This window comes from Aulostomus chinensis, chromosome 4, assembly GCF_037954235.1.
Source record: "Aulostomus chinensis isolate RoL2024-O1b breed Wild chromosome 4, RoL_Achi_v1.0, whole genome shotgun sequence".
NCBI lineage: Eukaryota > Metazoa > Chordata > Actinopteri > Syngnathiformes > Aulostomidae > Aulostomus > Aulostomus chinensis.
Genome location: NC_141323.1, coordinates 14375543 through 14386822, shown reverse-complemented (window position 1 = coordinate 14386822; position 11280 = coordinate 14375543). Strand labels below are relative to the sequence as shown.

Sequence of the window (11280 nt, the reverse complement as noted above, 5' to 3'; positions counted from 1 at the left end):
CTTCCTGACATCAGGTTGCCTCCCCGGTGATTAACTTATTCCCTCAAGATGAACTTGTCCCACCTGATCGAGTGTGACCACGTTCTGAATGTCAATGAGCAGACACACACTCTGACGGCGGAGGAGCACCAAAGTGACCCCCAACTTAGCTGTGATTGTCAGCTTCTCGCTGTCTTCCTGTTTTTGGCGCACGGACGCACCTGACCTGACTTGACGGCCATAAAGCCAAGACTTTGAACTCAGATCAGACGACAACAGTCCGCACCAAAGGGCCAGAATGTTGTTTACAAAACTGCATCTTAAACTCAACCCAAAGGCAAGAAGGAAGACACGCGAGAGAGGGAGGGAGGGGGGAAAAAAAAAACATCTCAATTTCACCAATTTATTCCGTCCATGTCAACAAACACGGTGACGTCGCGGCCAAGTGGCTTTCATTAGAGCCACTGCTGATGCTAACCTTTGAAGGCCCCTAGGATGAAAAGCAAGCATGTTTGTCGCAGTGACCGGAATAAATCGTTGAAATTGAGATAAACGCTGTCCTCAGGATCCCTGCGTGCTTTCCTTCAGCTATTCAACGTTGAAACGTGATCTTCTTCTTTTAAAGAACCGCCAAAAACAAAAACCCAAAAACTGGGAAGGAGCGTAGATACACACAAGACTGCGTGCGACAAAACAGATGTCGCTCATGCGTGCGTACATTGAACAGTTAAAGGCTCTCATGAAAAAAATTTAGTCAGGCCGTGTTTAGAGTGAAAGTGAACGCTTCAAAATGTCACTGTCATGTAAAAATCCCCTCTCTTCCTGTTTGGTTTCATCAAAGAAATCTCTGGGTTTCCTCAGAAGCAGCTTCTGCTGCTGCTTCTCCCGCTGTTTCCCGTCGACACCGCCACACACACACACACACACAAAGTGTACGCAAAAGGAAACGACATGTATTTTCAGGTGCGTTACGATGGATTTAAATTCATTCCGATGTCGCCTGAAAACTCTTGTGTGAATTGAGAATCTTGTTAGATTCAAAGCTGTTCTTATTATTTTTTTCAAACTAAACCTTAAAGGTACAATAATCAGATGCCGAGTGTCAACCATTTTGATGGACTTGAAGTTGGCTGACAAAAAACAGATTAAAATATCAGTAAACAATTAAAACCGTATTAAATTATCCACAAGTTTCATTGTTCATGTTCATTTTTTTTGGCAGCTCTTTTCATTGAGGTCTAAGTTTTCATCCTAATTAGTCGTCCTCATTTCTCTTTTTAAAAAAAAAAAAATCTTGTCAAGTTTTAGTTGACAAAATATGAGCATTTTATTCTTGTTTTTAGCCCAACAACAACAAAAAAAGCTAAGCTATTCTGGCTACTAGCTAGAATTGTAGTAATATCCAGTTACAGGTTACAGCTGCTAACCCCCCCCCCCCCTCCTCCTCCTCCTATCACAACGGCGACACAATTGTTTTTGTTGTTTTTTTTCTTCTCCCCCTCGACTTCTCGTATTACCGACAGCCTGTGAACGCACCGCGGTTTCATGCTGTGTAGCACTGTTTATTTTCAGAGCGGTGACGTGAACGCTCCACTCCCCTCCCCTCCCCTCCCGTACGCGGCTCGTCGGACGGTGGCAGGACCCTGATTGGAGGGGCCGTTGTTGCTGTAGCAGGTTGTGACGTCACGGCGGGGCCGAAGGAGGTGGCGGTGGGGGTGGGGGGGGGCGTAATAAAACCCAGCTGCCTTACGGTTGGAGCCTCACTCTGGAGGTGGAAGGTGTACAGGGAGGGTCGGTGAACGCGGCTACAAGGGATACCCCCCCCTTAAACCCCCTGTTATTTACCAACAACAGGCGTCTGTTTCCCAACACTGTACCGTCCTTGCACACGGACTCTCTGCAACAGTCCCTTCTACCTCGACTAATAAATGCCAAGAGAAACGACACAAGCGCCATCAGACACGGACCGCGGCTCAGCACTGGGGAGAGAGACCAACAGTCGGACAGCAAACACATAAAGGAAGGAGAGAGGGGAAAAAAACACACCACCACCACCACCACAACAACAAGAAAAGCGCACGGGGCTGCAGCCGTTGCCTTTCTCAATGCATACCCTTTGTGCCCGGGGAACGATGAAACCAGAGATCAACGCCGCCGTCGGATTTCTGTCGAGATTTCTGAGGGTAAAAGGACACGTAAACGATCGACAGGTCCAAACATTCAGCCAAAGCTTACAGGACATTTTGGCAGGTAAGGAAACGCACACGCACGCACGCACACTCCAAAAAAAAACAAAACAAAAACAAAAAAAAAGCTGTGTGTTACATTGAAGGGACGACGTGTTTGATATTTAAGGTTCGATTCGTTGGTTAAGAGCTGAAAATCGCCTTGCGACGGGTTCGAGAGGGACTCGGAAGAAGCCCTTCTTTGTTCTCCCTCAAGTAGCGCCAGCGAGCGCCCGGAGCGCAGCTCGGTTTGCGCACGTAGCGAGAGGACAAAACCGTCAAATATCAACGCCATCGAGCGGCTGTGCGACGATTACATTTATTCGATCGAGTATTTTTGATCGAATATTTTTTTTTACACAAGGAGTGTGTGTGTGTGTGTGGGGGGGCGATCTTAATGTGTTACTTTGTTTGTTAGGAGAAGAGGAGGAGGAGGAGGAGGGGTGGCAAACAAGGAAGTGTGCTTAGCTCGATAAAGGAGAGAGAGAGAGAGAGAAAGAATGGAGCTCAAAAACAGCCTCCAGTGAGTTGGGAGACGCTGCTCAATTACGTAATGCATAGGACGAATGTTTGATGAGGAATAAAGGTGGACACGATTCATTTAAAGGGGTTTCATTCATTTTATTTACCCGTGAAACTCGAATATCTCCCGCGTTGCTGGTTTCACACCAAAAACACACACACACACACACTTGGAAATTCTTTTTTTTTTGTTTATGAAATGTAGTTTTTTTTTTTTTAATCAATCGAATTGATTTTATTCAATCAATTAATGACAACATAGACGTTTGGCTAGTTTAAAAAAAAAAAAAAACAACAACCCTTTTTTTGCGTTTATAATTCTACCCCATAGGAAGTCACCCGTTTGGGAGCATTGAATGAGTTCTTGAGAACAAAGCTGCTGGGTCTCGTTTCCTGCTGTAAACCCACTCCAGTGTCAGGGCCCAAAAGCTGCTACCCGTGGTTTCGCTCCAAACAGCAGCTGACCTACATTTCCTATGTAAGAGCTTCACTTGTGGAAAACAATCCCCCCCCCCCTTTTTTTAATGTACATAGTTTTGGGGGGGGGGGTGATTAAAACAACATAATCTTGGCAAGAAGAGCAAGTTTCCAAGTCCTCGAAAGAACAATGCAGGAAGATCCTCAACTCACCATTTGGTGCTACAAGCTAACGGCTAAAGGAAAAAAAAAAGGCTTAACGAGTAGCCTGCTGTTGCTTTGACAAGTGTCACATAGTTAACCTAATAAGGAATAGTTAATTTGTTAATTTTAAAGTGTGTATTGGAGGGGGCGGGTGTCAATCTTGCTGGTAAACAGACAAAAGTTTGGGTTGGATGGAGTCTGTGCTGGGAGACGTGTGGGGGAGGGGATGTTTTGGTGGGCGGCTGGCGGAGAACGGTAGGGCAGCACATTCAGAGTGAAAAATGGAGGGGAAATCCACCATGAAACAGGATCCACCGAACAGAAACAATAATTATGGTGAAGTAATTTGAGTTTTTTTTTTGGTGTGTGTGTGTGTGTGTGTGTGTGTGTGTGGGGGGGGGGTGTTGTTTAATAAAGACTTCAAATCTTTTATGAGAGGCCCATTTTAACCAGTAGGCCAACCGGAGCACTTCTCCCACCGTCGTCGGGGAAGGCCGAGGACCTCGGTCCCCTTGAGAGCCGACCGGAGTGCAGTTTGGGGGTTCGTCCCTCGAACCGCGACGGTTGCGTGATTGTTGCTTCAACCTCTTAATGAGCTGCGTGATTTTACTTCCAGTAAATGAGTTTGAATGGAAAAACACCCGAGTGACCTGCCAGAACGGGCCTAACCCCCTCGCTGGCGTTCGAGGTCAGCCACAATAAATAAACAACCCACTTTAGTTAAACTCTTTAGGTTAAGTGTACATTCGCCTGCCCCCCGCCACCCCACCCCCTCCGCTCCTTGTGCCCTCCTTTTTAAGAATAGGCACTGCTGAGCTGATCCTTCCCCAGCTGCTCCAGGGTTTGTAGGTAGTCGCCTTTTGTGGAAAGCGGAAAGATCATCCAGCCCCTCGGTGCTCTTTCACGAATGCCAGCCCCTCCATTAGCTCGGCAGCGTACAGCCGTCTGAGATGAGACCAGAAGGGGGGGGGGGGTTATTATCCTCTGGATGCATACAGGTGGCCTCCGGGCCTCAGCATGAATGCTGGCCTACTTCACTTACCCTGTTTTTCATTGGCCACAATGCAGTTAGCGTCAATGGGAATTCAATATGGATGAGCCTTGTCAGAGTGGATGGGAGGTCCGTATATGAAATGGCCGAAACAAAAAAGAGAGATTAAGGACCATCTATCCTTGGAAACATAAAACGGGGAGTCCTGTTTTTTTTTTTTTTTTTTTTAAATTTTTACTTTTTTATTATTTCATACACGCTGCTAGTGAAGGAGACCGAGCTGCTTCTTAACTTCCTCATTCGGTCGAGTGACACATCCCACAGTTTCGTTTTCCTTCTCATCTCATCTGAACCTCTAAAAAAGCCTTGAGCGAAAACAATGAGTGGCGTCACTGAGTCAGTAGTTTCACTGCGAGCGGGGGGGGGGGGGGGGGCTCTCAGAAGAAAAATAAGAACCCCCCCCCCCTCCCTTTAAGAGGCGGAGCTTCATGTCCCAGATGGCTGGCTGAGACTTCAACACGTTCAGTGTTTTTGTTCCGCCGGTCATGGGAGACTTTGTGACACTGACGGCAGCCAGGGGAGGGATTGTGCAATTCAATGGGTGATCTTTTTTTTTTATTATTTGTCACGTACGCCCAGGGCGCCGCTGGCTGCCTAGTTATGGCTGCTTATCAGGCCCATAACAGGTGCCGATGTTTTTCTGCTGCTGCGCTCTTTTACAGCCAGTACTTTCATGGAAATAAGAACATTTTGTTGATTTCGGCTCCAGACTAAACACAGGCAAAATAAAACGTGTGTCCTCAGCCTCCGAGTTAATGATTTGTTTTCATGTTTTGTTTTTGTTTTGCTAAGTTTCTTCTCCTACACAGCAGTCCTGCTTTTTAATGCCAGTGGGAAATTTTCTAATATGAAAACATAAGCACAAATCCATGGATTTTTTTTCTTTTCTCAAATTGGTCAAAGGCAGCATAGCATTGTGCACAGAAGCAAGGTACACAAACAAATGGTATTAACTTGGTCATTTATCAAGAAAATTGGCGATAATTTTGCAATGTGCTTAAATTAGCATAGAAAGCATGTAGTGGAACACAGAGGAACAAACTATCGTACAGTACTTTTTTTGTTTTTTTGCAATTCGGTTAATCACATTTGTGACTCGTATTGTCAAAGTCCCTCTAGAATACATTGTTAAATGTTGGCGACTCCTTTTGTGAAGGGGGAAAAAAAAACAAAACAAAGTACATCGGTCCAAGAAAAGCAAGAGTCTGAAGGTGTGGCTCTCGTTCCGTGTGATTCATCTCCAAAACTGCAACTTTGTCCGCTCATGGAAGAGTTGTTGACCTGTGCTACAATGTACAGATACACCCAATGACCAGTGAATCTCTTTCAATTCGTTTGACTGATTTTTTTATAATGACAAATCCACACCTGAGTCACAGAGTCTCCCTCTTGTTTTGTATCTGGAAAGCACCACATGGCGCCTACCGTCAAATATGTAATTGTTATAAGCCGCTAATTATACAAGATCTATCACGAGGCTCTCAAACCTTTGAACCCACGAGTTGTGACCCAACCTTTGTTCGACTCCCGAGCAGTCGCGACTCTGCTTCGGTGTCATCGTCTCCGCGCAGCAATTTAAAAATTCCTGCTTTTTTCGGAGCTTGTTTTTATTTTCTGTAGCTATGGTGGTCATCGAGGTCTCAACTTTCTCTGCGTCCTGTCCCTTGTGTGTCCCTGCAGAGCAATACAAGCACCACTGGTTCCCAGACAGGCCCTGCAAGGGTTCGGGGTACCGCTGCATTCGCATCAACCACAAGATGGACCCACTGGTGGGGCAGGCGGGCCAGCGCATCGGCCTGACCATCCAACAACTCTACCTACTGCTGCCCAGCGAGCTCACGCTCTGGGTGGACCCCTTTGAGGTGTCCTACCGCATCGGCGAGGACGGCTCCATCTGTGTCCTGTATGAGTCGCAGCCTGTCCCGACAGGAATGCCGGTGACAGCCACCGCCAGCGCTCCCTCAGGAACCAACGGGTCGGTGAGCCCCATGGTGGACAGTCACATCAGCTGCAAGGAGGAACTGATGGTGCTGGGCAGAACCAGTCCCTCCAAAACCTACAATATGATGACTGTGTCCAGTTAAAGCGGCGCGCTCTCACCCCCGGCCTACTTTTTGTTCAGGGTCAAGCCGTGGCTGGTCAGATGGTTTTGACCAGATCAGGGTGAGCCTTCTTAAAGCTAAGAATATGAAATGAAATAGTGAAAGAGGAAAAAAGCAAAAGAAAAAAAAAAACAGAGGATGTGCCCTATCGTCCAGGTGATGGAAACCTTGTAGGTTTGATATCCCCCCTGCCCCCCTCACCCCCCACCCCCTCTTCCTCCCATGATCATCTGTTCTGTTGTGTTTTTGGATCAGCTGGGTACTCCATGTTTTTAAAGAGGAGGCTTTTATGGCAATGGAACTGTTGGGGCAGCTATACCACCCGACCAGGAACACCCCCACCCCACCCACCGACCCACCCCACCCACGATGGAGACTGGCTCTACACCCCACCCCTCTGACTGTAAACAACATGGTGATCAGCTCCAGCTCTGAGGGGGCTGTCAACATTGCCTTTGCACTTTTCTTACTTGTGGTTACTATGGGTACACGTTTAACACACCACCGGAAAAAACAAATGCCAAAATCTAAATTCTCACCAGGAACCACCCACCCCCCCACCCCACCCTCCCCTCCCCCCCACTTAATTTCAAAACTATTCTTCAATCTGGTGTTGATTTGAGCCCTGGGTGAGGAGGAAGTCGATGTAGAGACGGTGCCTCTCGCTGTCTACGCTCAAGGTAAAGAAACGCCCAACGAGAGCATTTCTATTTTCTATAAAACCTCTTTTTGGACCACAGGGAAGACATTTTCTTTACCCTGTAGCTGTCGGGGCGAAGGCGTTTGGTCTTAGCGTCTCTTCCTCCCCCCCCCCCCCCCCCCAACCCACCACCGCCAACCTGCAGCGTCATCTCGTCCTGTATGTAAGCGCAAGTGGAATGTGTTGTGACACCTGTTACCTATGGATACCAGCGTGTCCGTTGCACTGTTGCCCTCTCGTCGCCTGTGTGTGTAGCTTTCTGGGAGGGGGGTGGGGGTGGGGATCCGTCTCCTCCCCCACCCTCCTCGCCCTATGAAATGAATGTTGTTGAATTTCACAATCAAGTTCCTGTGTTGTTAATTTGCGCCCCCCCCCCCCCCCAACCCAAAACCACCTCGCCATTTGGTCATCTCCTGCATCGCCAAAATGTAAAAGTGTAGCAAAAAGGAGGGGGTCTTTGTTCAACCCAAATATTGGTCTCGTGGCCCTGTTAGAATTGACATTGAATGCACTTTGACGTTAGATTGTGTGGGATGTGTACTTTCGAGATCAAATCGCCTGCATTCCATCCATTCGAATGTCATCTTTTCACGCCGTTTTTAATTGCCCTCCTCATTTCCTTTTTTTTTTTTTTTTTTTTTAGCCGTTTGTTCATACTGTAGCTCCTAAGTTGGGGTAGACTGATGTCTATTTAAATCGGGAGTTTGCAACTCTGGATTTCAAAAGCTTTTTTTTTTTTTTTTTGACACTGTATTTGTGAACATTTCAGAGCTGTTGGGTTTTGTTTTTGAGGGTCTTTATTTTTTGGTGGTAGGTGAGAAGCAGTCTGTCATCCGTTCATATGGCACTGTTCTTTGCTCTGGCAGTAGACAGAGCGATGCTGCATATTGCCAGAGCAGCAAATAGAGAGTCTGAAAAGGTCTGGACTAAGTGATGACTGTGTGAGACTTTGGCCAAAGTGAGGTGTGGAGCGCTGAGATTAATTTTAACTTGAATTGTAAACAACACCAGGCCTTGTCAGCGTTTTATTTTAATTTACATTAGTGATTTCCAAGGCCTCTTAAAAGGGAGAGACGTATCCTTTTGTGTGCATTGCCTGAAGGAGAACCTCTTTTTCATGAAATATGAGCCATTTCGTACTCGTATCAGGCTAATGTGAGCCAGCCTGGTGCAATGCGCTGCCCAGACCCTCACTGGACCCAGCCCAGCTTGACCTCCACCCCTTTTTTGGTGTTGGGGGTATGAGTGCCTCAAGTGCCACATATCACCCCTCAGCTCAGACCTCTAGCCCAAAGCCAGCCAGTATGCTGCTAGCTTGACCCCCTGTGGATGCAGGTAGACTTAATGTGTGACACATATCATCATCCATCGGTGTGAGGAGTCGGGTAAGGAAGGCAGGGATGGGGAGTTGGTAGAAGGAGTAGGGAGGGCCAGGGCCGGACTCTTTGTCCAGGGCAGCTAAAATCCCTCCAGCCCTCCCACTCTGGACTTGTTCAACACCCCCAAACCCTGACCAGAAGCCCTCAACCCTCCCTCAGCATTGATGGATACAAACCAGCACACGCACACGCCGTGCTCAAGCTGCACTAGGGGGGCTAGTGAGAGACAAGGAAACATGGGTGTCAGACGAAGAACCGAGGGTACCAGACCATTGTTTTCTCTTCTCATCTCACTGGATCGTGCTGCATTTAATTACTGAGTAGCAACTTTGTTTACATGCATATGAAAGGATGTGATGGCTGTCTGACGTGCCCACCCCCACCCCAATACATCCCTCCTGGTTCTGGCGCTGAGTGGCGGCCGCAAGTTCGGAACAGATGCTGGGTTTGAGGTGGCCAGGGCGCTCACTGAGGCCTTCAGCCGCTGGCCCAATCTGTCACAGCAGACTGGTTCGCCAGTCATCACCAGACCTCTACGGGTGTTTAAGCTCCCCTAAGCCTGAGAGGATCATGGGTAATAGAGCTACAGCCTTTGACGCACTGCAACCTCCTAACCCCACCCCCCCCACCCCAACCCAACCCAACCCAACCCAACCCAACCCAACCCCCTCCCCTCCTTCCCTGCTCTCTGCTGATACTCCCTTCAGCAACCTGTGAAAACCATGATTCTATGTTGGCCAGATGGAGAGGAGCTGACTGGGATGGGAGCCCAGAGGTTTAGTTTCCATGATGAACCCCAGTTTAAAACCATGCTGCTCCATTATAGCTTTTCTTTAGTGTCATGTGACAAGGTGTTATGAGATTGGTCTATATTTCGGATGTGAGATGATCGTCTCATTCTTCTCTAGATGTATTTTATGGTCACACTGGTCGATTTTTTTTTTCTCTTCTTCTTTTTTTCTACCCCACTCCCCGTTTTCTCCTCTTCATTCTTTTTTTTTTTTTTTTTACAAGAGGATTTTTAATCTGATGATCTAACCCACTTTTTTAAAAGACTTTTTGTTTTTCCTTTCTTTTCTTTTTTTTGTGTAGATTGAAATTTTTAAAGACAAACAACCCAAATCCCCTTCGACACCTTCTCAACTGTACTACCACCAACCGAAATGGTTTAAGTCCTCGGTAATATCGATTATTTAAATGGCATCCATTCAGCTTGTGCGCACATAGGTTACAGAATTGTTGTTAAGTGCTTTTGAGTAGTCAAGAGGTTAAAAAAGAAAAAAGAATAGCACATAAAATGCACTAAATATGTCAAGTTGAAGTTGTGTGACATTTTCTTTGAGACACGAGGAGTCTCTCCTGGAATGTATTGCCAAACTCAGGCCTCGGACATTCAATAAATACCCTTATGGAAAAGTTGTGCATGTTAAGACATGAAACCGGAAGGGAACAGCAGTTTTGTTGTCGTCGTCGTCGTCAATATTGTCATTGATTAGTTGAATTATTGCCACTTTCACATTTGAGGTGTTTTTTTACATATTGTAGAATGTATTGTAACTGTACAAGACATGGTAGAGTACATAACATTACACATGGAAAGTGCCAATAATTGCTATCCTGAGGTGTTTTTAGATGTTATTCCTTTTTTTGTATTTCATCTTTTAACATGGATAACGCTTTTTTGTAAGTGAAGCCATTTGTGATGGGAGTGTTGGCAAGGACCAAAGTTGTTTTGGTAAAAAAAAAAAAAAAAAAATAGTTTCCATGATCTGTAAGCATAGACGTATCCTTTGTTTTTTTTTTTTTTTTGGTTTGTTTGTTTTTTCTTTTAATTTTTTCCCTTTTTTTTTTTTCTATTTACTTACAAAACAAGAAAACAGACAAAAAAATCTGAGCTTACCCAAGAAGAAAAGCTGTCCAACTTTGTGATCTCATGTCAGTACATCTTTATCGTGTTCAGTTTCTTTTCCTTGGGTATGTTGTGATGAACTGCTGTAAATTTGTACAGTTCATGTAAATTGATTGTGCGGAAGTTGTACAGATTTCTATATTTTGGAAGAAAAGTTTTTTTTTCTCTGTAATAAAAGATTTCCTATCTTGGCATCATACTCCCTGTCAAGGTGTCATTATTTACCCGCTTTCCTCTTTTCATCGAAAAGTGACGTGCGACGTACCGGCCTCGGTTGTTTTTTTGTATTTGCCCGCGTTCATCCCTTTTTTTTATCGTAAAAGGGGAGAAAAAAAAAACATTTTGACAGTCCTGACGTGACGCGTCGTCTTTTCATGCTCGGACGATAAATGTCAACGTCGCTCAGTGAGAACATCTCCGTGTCCCAGTGTTTGGAATTATTGTATTTCATAGCTGGTTTTTAAAACGGCTTGTGCCTGATGGTCAGACGTTGTTTTGGGGTTTTTTTTTTAGGCAATTAGCAGATTTTTTATTTTTTTTATTTTTTTTTTAATGGCTGGACGAGCAGAAGTTGGCCGGTTTCGCTCCAGACTCCAGCTCATCATCTGCTGTGATTTGTGGGCTTGCGTAAGTGTTTGGATGTAGCTGACTTGGTCACACGCCGTGGTATCGACGCTGGGAAATTCATGAAGTTTTATAACCTGTGACTTTTGCAGTACAGTTACATGATTTATAGGATTCCCCCCCCCCCCCCCATTCTTGTTTTAGAAAGAAAATGTTACTTTTGGACAT

The 11280-nt window shown here is 45.8% G+C and overlaps 1 protein-coding gene across 1 annotated transcript; it reads left to right on the top strand.

Moving 5' to 3' along the window:
- The first annotated feature begins 1754 nt into the window (after positions 1–1754).
- Positions 1755–10687, top strand: btg1 (B-cell translocation gene 1, anti-proliferative). The gene is made up of 2 exons (XM_086201984.1): positions 1755–2229; positions 6079–10687. The coding sequence occupies exons 1-2, from the start codon at positions 2085–2087 to the stop codon at positions 6480–6482; spliced, it is 549 nt and encodes a 182-aa protein (XP_086058110.1). The 5' UTR covers positions 1755–2084; the 3' UTR covers positions 6483–10687.
- The last annotated feature ends 593 nt before the right edge of the window (positions 10688–11280 follow it).

What these genes read in the sequence shown, in the direction of transcription:
- btg1 (XM_086201984.1), top strand. Translation starts at nt 2,085, where the DNA reads ATGCATACCCTTTGTGCCCGGGGAACGATGAAACCAGAGATCAACGCC. An exon ending in CTTACAGGACATTTTGGCAG is followed by an intron (nt 2,230 to 6,078) that starts GTAAGGAAACGC and finishes GTGTCCCTGCAG; the next exon opens with AGCAATACAAGCACCACTGG.